This window comes from Coenobita brevimanus, chromosome 93 (genome assembly GCF_032717465.1).
Source record: "Coenobita brevimanus isolate Jiangsu-jjx chromosome 93, ASM3271746v2, whole genome shotgun sequence".
Taxonomy (NCBI): domain Eukaryota; kingdom Metazoa; phylum Arthropoda; class Malacostraca; order Decapoda; family Coenobitidae; genus Coenobita; species Coenobita brevimanus.
In genome coordinates, this window is record NC_137046.1 from 27010449 (window position 1) to 27031275 (window position 20827).

At 39.8% G+C, this 20827-nt stretch overlaps 1 protein-coding gene across 1 annotated transcript in view; it reads right to left on the bottom strand.

Annotated features, from left to right (window-relative positions):
• Positions 1–20827, bottom strand: part of Trpm (transient receptor potential cation channel, subfamily M) — a 933145-nt gene that overhangs the window by 419301 nt on the left and 493017 nt on the right. Inside the window, exon 19 of the mRNA XM_080282376.1 lies at positions 6032–6189. Coding sequence (XP_080138502.1) covers positions 6032–6189 — 158 coding nt within the window. The remainder of the gene's footprint in view (positions 1–6031; positions 6190–20827) is intronic.

The window sequence follows — 20827 nt, forward strand, 5'->3', positions numbered from 1 at the left end:
ACAACTTCTTTCCCTTCTCTAGAAACTTTTCCACTAAAGATCTAAGAATGAATATCTGATCTACACAACCTCCTCCCTTCCTAAAGCCTCCCTGTTCTTCTCCAACTAATTTCTCTGTTCTTTCTCTAACTCTGTCAAAAAGTATCCTACCATACACTTTTCCTATTATAATAAGAAGACAAATGCCCCTATGATTACCACACACTTCTTTTTCCCCTTTTCCTTTGTACAAGGGAATAATTATACCTGACTTCCAATCCTCCGGGACTCTACCTTCCTCCCAGGCCAATCTGCACATCTTCCACATCCATTCTACTACTATCTCTCCTCCATACTTCAGCATTTCACCACACACTCCATCAATTCCTGGGGCTTTCCACAATTTGACTTTCTTCATTGCTTCCACAACTTCTATCCTACTGATTTCTTCCTGTCTTCTCACCTCCCTCCTTCTCCCAGCCATTCCCCAGCCACTTATACTCGCATTACTTCCATCCTCTACGTTCAACAATTCCTTAAAGTGTTCTCTCCATCTGCTCACTTTTTCTCCCTTCTCCACTAGTAATCTATCATTTTTATATTTCACTCCCCTACTAACTTCACTTCCACCCTGTCTTACTCTTTTCACCTCTTTCCAGAACATTTTCTTACAGTCCCTCCACTTTACACTCAAATTCCTTCTAAATTCCTCATCCACTCTCTTCTTACTCTCTCTTGCTAATCTTTTCACCTCTCTCTTTCTTTCTACATATAACTCTCTCTTCCGCCTCTCAACTTCTTCCACGCCCCTATTTCTCATCCATTCATTGTATGCTTTCTTCTTTTGTGCTACACCCTGTCTCACCTCTTCAGTCCACCACACTGTTCCTTGCACCCCCCTCCGTCTTCCCTTCCTTCCACACACCACATCACATGCTGCACATACTTCTTCTGTAAATATCCTACACACACCTTCCATGTCTCCCATCTGCTCCAATTCATATTTGCCCAATCGTTCCTCCACTTCTCTCTTATACTCTGCCTTTTTCTCATCCTCTTGTAACCTTTCCACTCTCCTTGCAACTACTCCTTCCTCTCGTCTTTCCCTTCTTCTATTCCTCCATCTTACTTGAATCCTAATTCTGGCCACCACCAAGTAGTGGTCAGAAAGTCCACTCCCCCAACCTCTATAAGCTCTTGCATCCATTAAACATCTTCGCATCCTTTCATCCACACACACATAATCGATCATTGCCATCCTTTCATTTAGTTCATCACCCACCCTTCTCATCACTCACCATGTATACCTGTGGATCATTTTATGCCTGAAGAGGGTATTGGCTATCACCAACCCCCTCCCAGCACAAATGTCCATTAACGCACTCCCATTCTCATTTATCTCAGCAGGCACACCCCACTTATTCCATCCACCTTCACATTCCCAACTTTACCATTCATATCACCGATCAAAAACACTCTCTCATTCCTTCCAAACTTTTCCATGCACACTTTTACATTTGTCCAGAACTCTTCTCTCACTCTGTTACCACGATCTTGCGTTGGTGCACACACACACACACAATCGCCCACATTTGTATTCCAACTTTCAACTTTACCCACACAATCCTTGACCCAACTGATCCATACTGTCTTATGCTCTTCTTCCATCTTTTACTCACAACTATACATACTCCTTCCTTTGCCCTCTCATTCTCACCTACTCCTGCACATACACCCCATCCATACTCCCATTCTCTCACACTTTCTCCTCTCTATTTTGTTTCAGTTATTTCACATACATCCACTTTCGCACCCTCAAGCACCTGGACAATCTCTCTCTTTCACCTCATCATTCGCTCCCCTTACATTCCACGTTCCGATAACCATGTCCTTTGTCCGGTCCTTGGTCGTCATCGTTTGGTCAGTCCTTGTACGAGGCTTATTGTTTGTTTTTTTAGTTAGTTGTTTTCCAGGGAGGGGCACTAACCCTCCGCCAAGGTATTGCAGTTTATTCACTGTTTATTCACAAAAAAACTAGAGCACGTGTAGCATCCACTGTGATAAGCATCCACTCACGATCGAAGTTAAGCAGTAACTATTGATGACGGGGAAACAGAGTTGCCAGATCATAATGGCCACATTACCAAACTCCTCAATTTTCATTACGAAATTTAACTTTTCATGACCAAATTCGTAAAGCTAGCATTTATTCTTCACTAATTATATATATAAGTGGAAATACATGTAATCACTCTCCTTATAATTAACAGCATGTTGATTATTTTCATGCTATGTTGGCTGGCAGATTAATCAGAGAGAGCAAACAATCCACCATCTCCATCCTGTGTATCCTCACACACGTGAAAAATCCATTTGGTAATGCATTATTCTGTTTCATTACCAAATTGGCCCACATTTGGTAATGAAAAATACCAAATGGCAACCCTGACAGGGAAGGGGAGAGGGAGGAAGAAGGAAGGGGTGAAGGGTCCGGGTGTAACAGCTGGTCGGTGCCATGCGGCAATTTAAAATTACAGGTGGGAATAAATTAGGATTCTGGGGGGATTTTTTTTCTTTTTTTGGCCATTTTTGGGTTCAGAAGGTCTAGGCCCACAATGTTCGGTAAGTGGGGTGTCTGGAAAGTGGGCGTCCGGAAAGTATGGATATTACTGTGTGTATATATATATATATATATATATATATATACATACAGTATATATATATATATATATATATATATATATATATATATACACACACACACACACCCAACCCCCTGCTATCACGCGTAATTGGTTACGCAACTGCGCATAATAGCAGAAATGCGTAATAACGGAACTGACGAATCAATGGGAATAATTCTAACTGGTTACCGGGTGGTCAATCTACCTACTTTTCTTGCCAGTTATACCTATTTTTGCATATATTTTCTTACCAAACACTGCTCAAACATGAAAATACATAACATCCACAACATTATAAATAATAAATAGACAACAGAAGAGGCCATCACAATTGCCTGAGGATGAATGGAGGCTTGAGTGGTTTGAAGGGATCCAAGGCTTGCGGGTAGGTTAATGGCCACCAGACGCCTCATTAGCCTGCCCCTCACTTAGGAGAACATCCCGCCTCCGCTGGTTTTACAAATGCCTCTCACTGTCAACTCTTTCACTTCAAATCTCTCAGCAATGCTTCTTTTTGTCTCACCATCATCAATCAACTTTTGAGCATATGTAAGCTCTTCCTCTTCTTTGTCTCTCTCGAAAGTCCCGCTGGCTTACGCTGAACAATGCTTGGGGATTTCTTGAGGGTTTGTCGGCCATTGTTCTCACAAAAAATGTTTATGGTACACAGCACATCACTTTCACGGCTGTCCAAGCAGGGATGTGTATTTGACTGAATTGGCGGGAAAGTGGGCCAATCACAGATTAAGGATGGTCGATGACGTAGCACCAATCAGCTGCGGCGTGCCGCTAGGCTCGGGAGATTCAAATCCACCAACACACTGAAGCTTTGTGTGCGTCATAGCATGACGATAGCAGCTTTTGGGATGTGCATGATTGTAGTAAACGGCGACAGCAGAATGCATGATAGAAAGGGGGTGGGTGTATATATGTATGTGTATGTATTTACCTATTTGTAGTATACAGGAATTGAGCAATGCTCGTGTTGTCCTGTCTCCATATCCACATTTATCAAGTCTATCTTTACACACATGAATGTTTTTCTCATGCACCACCTCTTTGTCTGAGTCGTTCTAAATAATTAAGAATATACCTAATTGTGATATACACGGAATGTACTATGCTCGTGGGTTTCCATCGCTGTTTCTCAATAAGTCGAATTTAACTTTAAACTCGTTTAAGTTTTTAGATTGGACGATCTCTTTGTCCAGGCTATTCCATAAGTCTATACTTCTGTAAGGAAAGCTATATTTCTTGATATCCTTCAAGCAGCTTGACTTTTTCAATTTCATTCTATGTCCTCTTGTTGCTCTCTTATCCCATACAAACAGATCTTCTTTGTCAATTTTATCTACTCCCACCATGGTCCTGAACACCGCAATCATGTCTCCCCTCTTTCTCCTTTCCTCTAACGAAGGCAAATCCAGTTTTTCCAGCCTCTCTCTGTATGACAGGTCTGTCAGACTGGGGACCATCTTGGTTGCTGTTCTTTGTATTCTCTCAATCTTGTTTATATCTTTCTTTTTGTGTGGGGACCACACTACCGCTGCATATTCTAACCTGGGGCGGATCATGGCCACTATCAATTTTTTCATCATTTCCTCATCCAAGTGTGTGTGTGTGTGTTATATATATACTGTATATATATATATATATATATATATATATATATATATATTATATATTATATATTATATAAATATATATATATATATATATATATATATATACATATATACAGTAACCCCTCCAATATCCGGATCAATAGAGCCATAGGCAGGTCCGGATAGTGGTCCTGTCCGGATATTGGGCCCCAGTTTATGGACTTGTACTTATGGACCCTAACTCTGAAAAACACCTATACAACTCCCTCTGGACATGCATTGCACCTATTTAAGACCCAAATCACACCAATAAGGGACATAAAAGACTGAAATAAATGCAAAAGAACCATAAAATGAGGTTTTAGAGGTGAGTTTATACAATATTAAACATTCTGGGTACTTACAAGTCCCTTGCTCTTGGACTGGTTTGAACCGCCAGTTTGCAGTCCACAGTTAATCCTCTGCACTCTAAATTCTAATTTCTTAACACTGCACAACACTGTAAATTCCTGTGTGTTCTATTGGCAAGGTATTGCAGTTTATTCACTGTTTATTCACAAAAAAACAAGCACCTGTGGCTTGCACTGTTATGAGTATCTGCTCTCCATCGGAGTTAAGCTGTGACTGTTGATGTTGGTGGGGTAACAGAGTTGCCAGATCGCAACAGCCACATTACCAATCTCCTCAACTTTCATTGTCAAATATAACTTTTCATTACCAAATTCGTAAAGCTAGCATATATTCTTCACTAATTATATATACAAGTGGAAATACATGTAATCACTCTCCTTATAACTAACACCATGTTGATTATTTTCACACTATGTAGGCTAGCAGATTAATCAGAGAGAGCAAACAATCCACCATCTCCATCCTGTGTATCCTCATACATGTGAAAAATCCATTTGGTAATGCATTATTCTAATTCATTACCAAACGAATTTTTCATTACCAAATTGGCCCACACTTGGTAATGAAAAATACCAAATGGCAACCTGACAGGGGAGGGGGGAGGGGGAGGAAGGAAGGGGTGAAGGGACCATGGTGTAACAGCTGTTTGGCGCCAGGCGGGAATTTCAAATTATGGGAGGGAAAAAAGTCACATTTTTTTCGAATTTTTTGCGGTTTTTGGCCCATTTTGGGAATATTGGATCCCAGGAGGATTATGTCCGGTTAGTAGGGATGTTCGGATATTGGGCATTCGGATATTAGAGGGATTACTGTATATATATATATTATACAATGGAAGAGTTGAGAGGTAGGATGGGACTGGAGTGTATTGGTGTTGTGATGAGGAGAGGTAGATTGCGGTGGTTTGGACATGTGGAGAGGACGGGGGATGATAATTGGGTGAGGAAGGTGAGAAGTGTTAATATTGGGGGTGGGGTTGTGAGGGGTAGACCGAGAAAGACATGGGACGAGGTCATTAAGTGTGACCTTAGGGTTAAAGGACTGAACAGGGAGGCTACAATGGATCGTGCAGCATGAAGAGCCGCCATTAGGTGACCAAGGCCGACACATGCAAGCATGTTGGACCCTTTAAAAACGAAAAACGAAAAATATATATATATATACTGTATATATATATATATATATATATATATATATATATATATATATACTGTATATATATATATATATATATATATATATATATATATATATATATATTTTAATCTTTAAAATATTTATTAAATCATATATGCAATATGTAAATCACAAAATTTGGATTAAAAAGTTACTGATAGTAAATATGAAACTTACCTTAATTCAACAGGCTCCGTTGAGAGTATTTCTCGTAATTTCTCAAGAATGAGAGTGGCTATATATGCAACAACATACCACTCCATCCACTGTGGTTGTTTGGGAAGTTTCACTAAGACAACATATGTGTACAGGCAGAGGAAGAAGACATATGCAATCTGTTAAGGAGATACACATCATGGTTACAATAATTTCCAATATAACACATTTACTATAGTACACTTTCAACAGTCATACAGTATCTGTTTCTTAGAAATTCTTGATATTCTAAATTTAATGATTTTTCAGAACATAGTGTGAGAAAGATACAGTATCCACTGTGCCTAAATTAGCCTCTTGTATCACCTCACTGTTCCAACTGAAAAGAAAAATACATCGATGTCTGGATGCAGCACTGGCCAGGCACTTACAATACAAGTAAGGGCATTCACAGAGTGAGACACTTGCATCCATCAATTAGTCTATGGAAACAGGTTGAAATCTGACCCTGCTCTGTGACCTTGACCTTTGACTGATTGTTCTCAAAGCTGAATTCCATCACTGCTGCTTGATATTTCCATTGACTTGCTTCAAATCAGATCAGAACTGTTCAAAATGACCTTGTCTTTTGACCTTGGCCTTTGACTGATTGTTCTCAAAATCAAATCTGCCTTCTATTCAACTGCATCACAGAGTCTGGTCTAAATCAGGTAAAACCTGACGAAGTTGGAATTGCTCTGTTACCATGGCCTTTGACTCCTCAAAACAGTCATTTCATTTTAACAGTATCCTCAACCCCTCCTGCAAGTTTGGTCTAAACTGGATAAAAACTGGCAAAGATGATTTTCCCAGGTCAATATCTGACCTAGCTCTGTGACCTAACCTTTGATTTATTGTTCTCAAAAACACCAGATTTCCTTACAGACCGACCTTCAACCCTTCCACCAATTTTGGTTAACTAAAGATGAAACCTCTGAGTTACATCTCTCTCTCTCTCTCTCTCTCTCTCTCTCTCACACACACACACACATGTAAGGATGAATCCAAACTGTTTTATAGATTTGTCAATGGCAAACTGAAACAAAAGGAAGAATCACCAAACTAAAAGTAGATGGAGAGGTCTATAAAGATGCAGCAATGCAAGCTGAAGTAATGAACAAATGTTTCCAGTCAGTTTTCACTAATGAAAAGGAGTTTGTGGATGGGGAGGGAGTCACTAGAAATGAAATGATAAAAGATATAAAAGTGGAAGTACAGGAAGTGTATAAATTACTGGAAACTCAAGATGTAAGGAAAGCCCCAGGACCAGATGGAATTTCTAATTGGGTACTGAAGGAATGCAGAAAACAACTGACGGACAAGATTCACAGTTTAATTGCGTGTTCTCTGGAAGAGGGGAAAGTGCCTCAAGAATGGAAGAGGGCAAATGTGGTACCAATTTATAAGGGAGGAAACGGGGAAGAACCCCTGAATTATAGACCAGTGTCCCTAACCAGCATGGTCACAAAAGTGTGCGAAAGAATTCTGAAAGATAGATGGATAAAATATCTGGAAGAGATGAATATTTTGGCTGATAGCCAGTTTGGATATAGAAGTGGAAGATCATGTGTTTCCAACTTGTTGAGTTTTTACTCAAGAGCAATTGACATGCTACAGGAGAGAGATGGATGGTTCGGTGAATTGTGTGTATGTATTTAGATTAGGAGAAGGCCTTCTACAAGGTACCCCATAAGAGACTAATGTGGAAACTAGAGCATATAGGAGGACTGAAGGGGAACCTCGTGGAATGTATGAGAGACTTTTTGAGAGAGAGAGACAAATGAGGACAGTAATAAAGATGGATGGAGGAAAGTAACAGGTGGAGTCCCACAGGGCTCGGTGTTGGCACCAGTAATGTTTCTGATTTATGTTTTTTTTTTTTTTTTTAATGCAAAGAAGAAGGAAACAAAGGCCATGCTATGGTAGATGGAGTGAACAGTTATGCAGTTTGCTGATGTTGCAAAGACCTTGAGGAAGGTAGAGGTTGAGGAGGATTGTAAAATGCTGCAGGAGGATCTAGACAGGACATACGATTGGAGCCAGATGTGGGAAATGAAAGTTAACGCAAAGAAATGTAAAATATTGGAAATGGGTAAAAGTACCAAGAGGCCATCATTGAATTATTTGATGAGTAACAAACCAATCACAAAAGTGAGAGAAGAGAAAGATTTGGGAGTGCTGGTCCAGGAGAGTTTGTCACCTGAAAAACACATTAACAAGGCAGTTAGAGAGACGTATAAACTGACTAATATAAGAGTAGCATTTCAGTATATGGATGAGATGATGAAAAAACTGATAGCGGCCATGACTCGCCCTAGGTTTGAATGTGCAGCAGTAGTGTGGTCCCCACACAAAAAGAAAGATATAAACAATATTGAGAGAATACAAAGAACAGCAACCAAAATGGTCCCCAGTCTGGCAGAGCTGTCGTACAGAGAGAGGCTGGAAAAGCTGGATTTGCCTTCCCTAGAAGAAAGAAGAAAGAAAGGCGACATGATTGCAGTGTTCAGGACCATGGTGGGAGTAGATGAAATTGACAAAGAAGATCTGTTTTTATGGGATAAGAGAGCAACAAGAGGACACACAATGAAACTCGAGAAACCAAGCAACTTGAAGAATATCAAGAAATATAGTTTTCCTTATAGATGTATAGGCCTGTGGAACAGCCTGGACAAAGAGATCGTCCAGTCTAAAAACTTAAATGAGTTCAAAGCTAAATTTGACTCATTGAGAAACAGAGACGGGACCCCATGAGCATAGCTCATTTCCTGTATATCACAATTAGGTATATACACACACACACACACACACTCTGCTCCACCAGCACACAGGTGGAACGTGTATCACTGAGCTCCGCTCTGTGGATACCTAAACTCTATCTATTTATGGATTAAGCTTGTATCAGGATAATTTAGGTGATGATCCAACATAGTAAAACAAGAAATAACAAAGAAATGTAGCCTTAAGTCAGTAAACATCTATATCAATGACAAGGAATGTGATGAATTTCCTTACATCAGTTGGACAATATCAAGGCTGGCAGATGACAGAGTGATACAGAAACTGTAAGTAGAGATCTTTTCTTTAAGATGACTTCATATTTTGAAAAGATGCCTTTAGAATGTGTTAAGGAAAGAGACAAAGGTAAAAAACAGGATGATGACTTCTACTCAGAACTGGTTGAAAAGGAAACTCACGATAAATCAGTTGAAAAAGTGAACAGACTAAAAGGATCTTTTTCAAAAAGAAATTGAAGAAATCAAGTATGAGCTATGCAAACAGAAGGAAAAAAAATGAGGAATTAATAAAGGAAATGGACAGAAAAGCTACAACAATAGATGAACTGTCAAATGAGGTAAATTCACTGAGAACAAAGGCTAGTAAAATGAGATGTACAGCTGTTAGCCATCAAAGAATTAGGGATGATTTCAGAAACGATACAGAGAAAATCAGACAAGCATGCAGTTTGACATATCAAAGTTGCAACACTGAAGAGAAAATGACACAGGTAAATGAAATGGTGAGAAATTACCAAGATGAGGTACAAACCACATATACTGAAATGGTGAAAGCAAAGAATGATTTAGATACATGGATAGAAGATAAAGCATAAGAAAGGAAGTGAAAGAATGTATAAAGAATAACCTAAAACTACTCAGGGATGCTGTAGAGATTAACAAATCCATAGTAATCAGAGGCATAGATGAAGAAGAAATAAAAAACAGAATCTCAAGAGACAAAAAGGAGATGGCAAATATAATGAACAAACTGCAACACGTATCAGAGGATATCTGTGAGAATGACATAGAAGAACATAAAAGGCTAGGGAAATATGAGAGAAGTCAAGGCCTCTGAAAGTAACATTCCAGAGTGCAAACATTGCATGGAAATATTAAAAAATGCCATCAAACTCATGGAAAAAGAGGAATTCAAAAAAGTATAGATAAAAAGCTGCCTAACTGAAGAGGAATTGGGTACACTAAAGGAAAAGTGGGAGGGAGCAAAAAACAAAAAATGAGGAAAGATCAGAGGAAGAGAAGAGTAAATTTTTTACAAAGTAATTGGATTGCAGGTACAAAAGTGGTACATAACCAGAAGGGAATAAAAAAAGGGAGGTAACAGACTCAAGCTATGGCAAGTATGTAAACAAGATGATTAAGATGATGTACTTAAATGTAGAAGGAATGGCATCTAAATTATTAAATATAGATGGAATGGCATCTAAATTATTAGAGATGAAAGATGATACCAAAGAAAAGGAACCACATATTATTTGCCTAATTTAAACAAAATTAACCCCAAGGATATCAAAAGATACCCTAAACTTAGAAGAACGCAATATATGGAGAAGAGATAGAATTTTAAAAAAAGGAGGAGGAATTATATTAACAAAGAAAAATCTGCAAATCAAAGGAATAGACCTAGATATACCCTCACAAGCAGAACTGATTGCAGCAGAGATTACTACATCTGAAGGGAAATTAATTGTGGCTAATTTATACATGCATCCCAGAACAAACACTTGGGAAAGAAGCCAATATGAAGACCTGGCAGAGAGTACAATTCAGAGTTTAAGAACCTACACTGAATGGAAGAGAAATCTGAGAGAATCATATTAACTGGAGATTTCAATACAAATATAAATGGGAATACTCTAGATGTAAGAAGCCATGAAGGCTGTTAGGACTAAAAGCTCCTGATTTTGGGCAGTTTTTCCTAACACAACATGTGAAGGAAAACATCAGAAAAAGAGGATTTGATGAGCCATCAGTTTTAGATCTTATATTTACTAGGCAAGAAAATGATACTGACAATATAATGTATCAACCCCCATTCAGCAAAAGTGACCATGCAGTATTAAATAGCAATTTCAAAGATTGTATATGACATAGTTAACCCCATTAGGTTTGGAGGCAGGGCAGATTATGTCTGTGCTAGAGTAAGCCACTCATGCTGACCCATATCTTTGCAGCCCGATATTTTACTTTGATCGCTCTGTGTACAGTGCTCGTCAGAAGTATCGAGTGCCCTGTGTCCCTCCTACGAAACAAACCTTTCAACATTGAAAAAACACATAAATAATGCATTTTATTTACCTTTAGTGCTTCGTAGGGTATCCTATACGCTTCTTCATGGACCTGAGAAGTCTTGGAAGTGAAAGGGGGAGGCTCCTGAGGTGCTGGAGGGGTATTTTCTCCCAGGAGTCACGAATGGCGGCTTCCAGCTTAGGCAGAGAGCTCACGTCCTTCCTTTAGAGACTCTTCTTTACGAGGTACCAGAGGTTTTCAATTGGGTTGAGGTCTGGGCTATTTCCTGGTCAGTCTTTCAAGAATGATACCTCGCAGTCACGAACCCAATTGGTGACCGATTTGGCCTTGTGAGCAGGTGCACCGTCCTGCTGAAACACTCATTCACCTGTTAGCTCAAAGGAGTCTGGTAAATGATCACACAGAAGCTCCAGGTAAACATCCTGATTCACTCTTATGTTCTTGGGAAGCACAACAAGCTTCCCCAAACCTTGACCAGAAAAACAAGCCCATACCATGAGTGAATCAGGATGTTTAACTGTGCTTTCTACATACCGTGGGTCAAGTGGGTCACTACCTTTGCGTCGGTACACACGTGCTCCTCTGTTACAGGTGACACTAAACGTTGCCTCATCAGACCACAACACTGACAACCATTGCTCCTCACCCCAGTTAAGATATTTATTAGCAAAGGCAAGCCTACGAAGTCGCTGGTTTTTGTGAGAAGAGGTTTCTTCACAGGCCTGTGACTTGTGTAACCAAGTTCATGGACTCTACGAGACACCGTTCTCACAGACACCTCACCAAACACTTCCGGGTTGCTCTCCTTTATTTTCATTGCACTCACATGAGGATTAAATTCCACTGCACGTTTTAAAACATTAACAGACCTTGGGGAAGTTTTCCTAGGCCTACCAGACCGCGGTTTCTTTGTGGGAACGTCACCACTGTTTTCCACTCAAAACCATGTGCACCACCGACACACTGTCGATCAAGCCACACCAACCAATTCACTAATTTCCTTTGTCTGGTGGCCTGCCTCCTTTAGAGCAATGATCTGGGATATGATTTCACTCGATAGTTCATGGGTAGGTGCCATAACAAAGTGGTGAAAGCCAAAACACTGCGGGAAACTCGGTAAAAAAGGGCACAAAAAGAGAGGGAGACGTGGCAGAGTTCCTCTCTTTCAGGCAGCCCGTGGGCAACTGAGGCAGGAACCAACCAGCACGTCGGAAGGCCTCAGGGTACCATGACGTCATGCTAGTGCTGCAAACTTGTGGCTAAATTTTTACCCCCAGAAATGGGTGATTCTTTTTTGGCCATACATACTACCAGATATACAAATAGCAGAAAAAGTAATACAGGAGGAGTTAAGCAGATTAGACAGAGGAAAAGCAAGTGGTCCTGATGAAATTTCATGTTGGGTATTACAAGAATGTGCAAAGGAGTTAAGTAAACCATTATTTTTAATTTTCAAGAAATCCTTGAGTCAAGGTAAACTACCTGATATTTGGAAAAAAGCAAATATTGTCCCCTTATTCAAGAATGGAAACAGACAAAATCCACTCAACTACCGACCAGTATCACTGACCAGTGTTGTAAGCAAGGTATTAGAAAAGCTTATAAGAAAAGCTTGGGTAAATCATCTAGAAGAACACAGTATGATAACAGAAAGACAGTTTGGTTTCAGAAAAGGAAAATCATGTGTTACTAATCTGTTGAGCTGCTATGGCAGAGTAACAAACACTATACAGGAAAGGGAAGGATGGGTGGACAGTATCTATTTAGATTTCAAGAAAGCTTTTGACACAGTACCACACCAAAGACTTTTATGGAAACTGTACCATCAAGGAGGAATTCGAGGCAAACTGTTTTGTTGGATGCAAGACTTCCTCATAAAAAGAGAAATAAGGACAGTACTAAGAGGAAACTACCCATCATGGAAAGAAGTGACTAGTGGAGTACCACAGGGTTCAGTGCTGGCACCAATCATGTTTTTAGTGTATATAAATGATATAAACAGTAACACTGGAAATGAGAGCTATCTGAATATGTTTGCAGATGATGCAAAAATACAAAGGAGAATTACTAGCACAGACTCTTGTAGGGAGCTACAAGAAGAATTAAATAAACTTCATGAATGGAGTAGTACATGGCAAATGGAATTCAATGTGGACAAGTGTCATGTAATCAAGTTTGGTAAAAGTGGAAAAAGACCTGATTGGGATTATAAGTTAGGAAATAAAACCCTATACACATCAGAAAGACAGAAAGACCTAGGTGTGATTATCAATAACAGACTATCTCCGGCTGACCACATCAGCGAGAAGGTACAGAACATGTATACACTGCTTGCAAATATGAGAATAGCATTCACATACATAAATGAAGACATGCTAAGAAGGATAATAACATCATTCATTAGACCAACCCTGGAATATGCATCAGTAGTCTGGAGTCCTCATTTCAAAAAGCACATAGACAAGATTGAAAAAGTTCAAAGGGCTGCTACAAGATGGATACCAAGCTTAAGGGACCTAAGCTATGAAGAAAGACTAAATAAACTGAATCTACCAACACTACAGGAGAGAAGGAAAAGAGGTGACATGATAATGCTATATAAGTGCATATCAGGGAAGGAGAAAATAGACATAAATGATTACTTAACATATGGAGAAGCATCAACAAGAGGACACTGCAAAAAACTGAATAAGAAGAGAGGTGATAAAGACGTAAGGAAATTCAGTTTCCCAAACAGAGCAATTGATCAATGGAATGCACTACTGAATGAAATAGTGTATGCCAAAACAATTCACAAATTTAAAGATATGTACGATAAATATGGTTTAAGACACAGGACAGTACGAGCTTGACTCTTCCTGTAAAGATACAATTAGGTAAGAACAATTAGGTAAGAACACACACACACACACACACACACACACACACACACACACAAAAGTATATGCACAAATTGCATCCCAATTTGAGATTCCAATATTTCTGCTTGATTACAATAATGCAGACTCGTATCAGTGTACGGTACATTATCACAAAATACATCACAAATAATATAAATCAAGCATTCTGTGAGTAAGCAATGTGCAGTATGCACATTGGTCAGGTTGTAAACAAACATCACAGCTGATCACCCAATATGCAATGCAAAGTGATGATAAAATATGTGTATATTCGTGTAGTTTTGTTTTACATAAATAGATGAATGCAAAGTTATTTTCCCCTACAACTTATTGATCGATGTTAAATAAGAATGCATTTGCAAAGTGTTTTAGAACAAGTGGCATACAGAAGATGTGGAAAGAGAAAAACACAGGAAAAATACTTCATGGTTAGCAACAAGTACTATACTGATGATTATCATTACCCTGAGGTAACAGAGATAGAAGATAAATGATAGTGTTATGAAAACATTGGAAAACAGAACACCTGAGGCAAGTTAGATAGGTCATACTACAATGCCTGTAAAAGCAAGACTAAACTACAAGAATTATGACAGGGATAAGATAAATTCTTTATCTAAAGCTAAAATTTTTGAAAGTTTGAACAGTTTGTTGACACAAGCACTTTGAATTTTCGAGGCTGAACGGTACCTGGCTGACATTTAGCACTGATGATGTTTTTACCTTTAAGTATAATCTGCATTACTGTATGTATGTCCTTTAGAAGTCTCAGTATGGGACACACAATTTATAGGAACTAAACTCCTAGGGCTAGCAATAGGGAACATTAATCTAAAAATCATCCATTTTGACGGTAGCACAGAAGCTTTCCCAAGGCCTCCTATGCCATGCTGACAACGTTATTAGTGGAAAGAAATGAACTACTGGTTGAGAAAAACTTATCTTTCAAAATACCAATAAAAGATAAAAAGCAAAACACATTTTTGTTTATTTGTTTGTTTGTGACACTAGAGAACCTAAGATAACCAGAGTTACTGCAATGGAAAAATAACTACAGTTACCAGTAAATATTCAAACTTACAGAATGAGCCCAGAATTTTGTAATGGGAGCATTGTAGAATTCATAAAGCTTCAGCCTGGCAGGAAGCTGTTTGGACCGATTATTAACGAAGGCGCTGGAGTCAAGGGGTGACATGTGGTGGCCAGACACTCCATTTTGTCTGAGGGAAGCAGCAGTGGCAGCAGCTGCAGCAGCTGTGATATCCCCTACAGTAATGACATCAGCAACTGGAGGGGGTGCTAGGTGACTGCTGGCCATGGGTGCTGCACTATTGCTCTGACACAGAGGTGCCTGTACACAATTAATTACTTTTACCATATTGCATCCATCACATTATGGTGCTACCAGCATTAATACAAGTGCTATGCTTTTCTATATTATTCAGCTGTGTAATATGAGATGGCTATACAGTACTGTACAGCATATCCATCTACTACATCTAAAGTATCTACCTTTATCTAATTCCCCTGGCTTAAAAAGCAAAATATTTTGAAACTTTTGGTAGCTAGAGCAATGCTCTAAATATATCAAAGTTAAAATTTTCATTCATGCATGGTAAGCACAACACTTTACTGTACATTAATCAAATCGAGATCTACCAAGATTCAACTGGGGCAACTGAAACAGTGTTAAATATCATATAATTTACTACAGTATGACTCATCAATATGAACTGTTTATTGCTTTTCTTAAGGTGTTCACTATCCCTCCAGTGTGTCCTACCTCATCCTGGAGGGTTGGTGTGACGGGGTGGGAGGGAAGCGGCACAGAGGTGACCAGCTGTGCCTAGAAGAGGGACACACACCAGAAATGCCAGGGGGAAAATGCAATTTAAAAAAAAAAAAAGAGAAAGAAAAAGAAAAGAAAAACTGAGATCTATGTGGTAAATGGTTAGATCACTTCAAAGCCAGACCTCAAAGCACACCCCCTGCAATATAAAACATATGTACTACACTTCCAAAGCAGGATCCAGTTAACACTTAGCCCCAAACTTACAGCTCCGAAGCACAAATCCTTAAACACTCAATTGAAGTTTATTGTAACTACAAGTGTAAAAATTAGCAAGAAGCAAGTGATTCTTAATGATGTTAAATTCACTATAAACAAAAAGTAAAATGACAATTTACTACTGTTTAATTATGACAAAATTTACAAATCACTGTCAACGCAGCTAAAGTTTTTACTGCAAAAATAAAACTAAAGGTTTTTAACATTTAACAAGAACAGTGGCCTCGCATCCAGTATGGTAATCAGATCCAATAACACTGCCATACTGGACTTATTCCATACTGGACAAATAATAAACCTTATGGAGAAAATTATTTAGGTCAGATAAGATCCAATTTAAGGCAGAAGAATTCCTAGAATATTGTAAACAATGATGGGCAAATACACAATATTGCAAGTTGGCTTGACAAATAACAGTAGGTAGGAGGAAGTAAAAAAATACAGTAGTGTCCAACACGCTATTATGGTGTTTGCAGGCTGCTTGAGCACAATGAGACTAATGCTTGGTGATCTCACTTTTCCCAGCCAATACACATTCTCATTGGCTGTGGTACCTCTCAACTTCCCAGAATAAAGACCTTTAAAAAAAAAAAAAAAAAAAAAATCATGCATATCTGTGAAGCAAACCATACTAATTTAACATTTCTGTACTAAACTATTTTAGTTTTTTGCTGAATATTTTGAGTATCTACCATATTAAAAGATATTAATACTAAAGAAACACATGTTGGATGCGAAACCACTGTACTTTCACTCTTCATTCCTTCCGCTGAGATAGCTCGGGGAAAAAAACTTGTGGTCATCTTGCAACACCACCCAGGCATATTTGACTGCAGTGATCATCTCAGATTCTGAGAGATATAAAGAGAGTGCACTGTTTCTTGTCTCTAATTAAACTGCCATAGAAAGGCATGTGGACCTTCCTACGTTTCGTTTTTAAAGGCTCCAACATGCTTGCATGTGTCGGCCTTGGTCACCTAATGGCGGCTCTCCACGCTGCACGATCCATTGCAGCCTCCATGTTCAGTCCCTTAACCCTAAGGTCACACTTAATGACCTCGTCCCATGTCTTTCTCGGTCTACCCCTCATAACCCCACCCCCAATATTAACACTTCTCACCTTCCGCACCCAATTATCATCCCCCATCCTCTCCACATGTCCAAACCACCTCAATCTACCTCTCCTCATCACAACACCAATACACTCCAGTCCCATCCTACCTCTCAACTCTTCCATTGTAAACCCAGCCCCTCCAGGCTTTGGATGCAGGGACGCACTGCACATCCACCTAATCATTGTCATTTCTGTACGTCTGAGCCGGTGAATATCTTCCTCCTTCACTGCCCAGGTCTCACTACCATACAGCATTACACTCCTAACACAAGCTGCATACAAAGACCCCTTAGCACGTAGGGAGAGCCCTCTCAATGTCAGAAAAGGCAAGACCTCCCTGAACTTCTTCCAACTACTTCTCACCCTAGCCACAGAGCCAGCTCCAGCCCCACCTCCAGCACACAACATGTCTCCCAAATAACAAAACTCTTCCACACACTCAAGAGATTCACCAGCAAGTTCAATCCTTTCACATCTGACGATCTCCACCTGCTCACCCCGGCACGCCGTACACATAAAATCAGCATTATCTTGCAGTCTACCTCTGATACCACAACATCTCTTATGCACCCATTTATCACACACACCACACAAGATGGAATTACTTCCTATGCCCTTGTGGCAAACTGCACATGGCCACTCTCCCTCATCTTTGACAGTACCACCACCAACCCTAGATATCATCACTTTTGTTTTATCTGCATTTACCCTTAAACCCTTTTGCCCCATACCATCTCTCCACTTCCTAAACCTTTCCTCCACCTCCCTTTTGTTCTCTGCAATCAACACCAAATCATCAGCATACAACAACTCCCACGGGAGTCCGTTTCTAAAGTCATGTGAAAGGGCTTCAAGTACCATGATAAACAACATGAGAATCAAGACTGACCCCTGATGCACACCAACATTCACGGAAAACTCATCACTCAAATCTCCATTCACTCTCACCTGGGTGTGAGCACCCACATACATGGCCATAACCACCCTAACCAGCCACTCCTCCAAGCCAAGCTTTCTCATTGCCCACTTCACCACCTCTCTAGGGACTCTGTCAAAGGCCTTTTCCAAATCAACAAAAACAAAATAAAGATCCCTTCTCCTACCAATATATTTTTCCTACATGATTAACAATGTCTTGTCTTTGATTAAAGAACTGCTCAGTGGCTGGCAATGCCATTTGTCCCCCATGCAGAGCATGCATTTCTATTATCGAGGTGGGGTAGGCCTATTTCATTACCAACCCAACTGATAATTAAAAACTTATTTTGTCACAAACCCATTTCATCACCACATCTCCCTTTTGTTACCAATTTATTTTGTCATCACTCTGTTTCCTTAAATGGCAATAATCCCAGTTCAACGTATGTATTCTTATTAGTCCTGATAAGCAGAGATATGAGGGGTTGTCAATGCTTGTCACAAGCAGTTTATTTCTCTTTCTTTCTTAATTTTCATTATTGTAATATTTAACTTCTAAGTTCATTTCTTCTTCCTCCAACTTTCACTGCATGATTTGAGTCCACTGAATAAACAAAGAACTCATTCACTTTTCTGTTCTGGAAAATGAAGTGGGAATAAACCACCTATATCAGCAAGCAAGTAGCAGACACTAGCTGGCAAGTGTTTAATAGCAATATCGTTGAAGCACAAGTATTCGACCGATTCCAAGAGTCAAGCGAGTGCTGGAAGGGTATGGTGCTGTTACCATATCCTAGTCTATTCTATCTACAGTAATTTCAACATGCATATAATGGTTTAAGGAACTAAAGAGATTTATAGAGCACGGAAGATTACTGTACAGGCCACACTGTAAGTGTTCTGTCCAGAACTTTCTAGGTTATTCTGTATTTTCCTAAAGTACCTCTTCAGGCAATCCTAAATTACAACAACTAATTACAACATATGACTTAACAGTATGGTTGCTGAAATACTGGAGCAGGTAGTTACTGCATCATATCATCATTGCTTATGAAGACTCCAACATATTTGCATGAGTCGGCCTTGGACACCAAATGGCATCTCTTCATGCCGCTCAATCTCTGGCAGCCTCTCTATTCAATCCCTTATCCTTGAGGTCATGCTCTATAACCACATCCCAGGTCTTTTATGGTCTGCCCCTTGCAACCCTCCTCCCGATGTTCACACTTCTCATTTCTCGTACCCAATTCCCATCATGCATCTTCTCAGCATGCCAAACCATCTCATGTACCCCTTCTCAGCAAATGACCAATACATTTTAGTCCCATCCTTCCTTTTAATTCCTGAATCGTAATCCTAGCCCCCCCATGCCTGCCTCGCTTTCAAGAATGCACTACACATACATCTTATTTTAGTGCTCAGGTCTCATTACCATACAGCATTAAACTCCTAACACTATCTAGCTATCTATTGCCAGACCCCTCAATCCCGTTTGGGGTGGCCACAAACAAATCGCCTCCAAGTCGCCCTGTCCCCCACCATCTCACTGCCCTGCCCCCAAGTCACACACCCTTCTCTCATATACCTCTCCACCCCATCCCTCCATCTCATCCACGGCCTCCCTCCCTCTTCCCCCCTCCACCTCACTCACAAACACTCTCTTCGTCAGTCTTTCACCCTCCATCCTCTCCACATGGCCAAACCACCTCAGTGTGTTCCTCAACGCTTCCTATCACATCCACATCCACACCACAACGTTCCTTTATATCCTCATTTGTCAGCCTGTCTCTCCATGTGACTCCACAGGCTCCTCTTAAATAACTCATTTTCACTGTTCTCACTCTTGACTTGTGTCCTTCCAACAACGTCCAAGCTTCACTTCCGTACGTTAGAGTTGGTATCACAATACTGTCATGTAGTAACTTTTTCACTTCCATGCTCACTTCCCGGTTTCTTATCACTGCTTTCAAAGAACCAGCAACCTTTCTTCCCTGCTGTACCCTTTCACGCACTTCACCCTCCAAACCTCCATCCTTACTCATCACACTACCCAAGTACTTAAACGTACTCACATTTTCCAATTCCTCACCATCCAACTTCGCTGTACATTCACTGACTTCACCTCCCTCAAAGACCATCACTTTACTCTTCCCTACTCCTAACACAAGCAGCATACAAAAATCCCGTATCACATAAGGATAGGCCTCTCAACGTTAGAAGAGGTGATAGCTCCCAGAACTTCCTCCAACCACTCCTCACCCTAGCCACAAAGCTAGCTCCAGCCGCATCTCCAGCACATAATATGTCTCCCAAGTAACAAAACTCCTAAACACAATCATGAGACTTTCACCCAAGTTCAATCCTTTCAAACCTAAAGAATCTCCATATGTTTTCCCTGACACACTGCACACAAAAAATCACATTATATATATATCCATCCTTCCATCATCTAATTCTGCATTGCTCCGCGAGGAGTGCAGGAGCCTGGGGCTAAGCAAGTTGGTCCTGATAATTTAGATGAGAGTGAAGCTTTTTATATTATATTATATTATATTATATATATATATATATATATATATATATATATATATATATATCTATACACTCAACCCTCGGCTATCATGGGTTCCGCTATAGCGTATCTCGCTATCACGACTATATAATAAACTACCCAAATAACTTTATCATGCACTAAATGCCTGCTATCGCGCACCGCAAATGTTCGAAAAT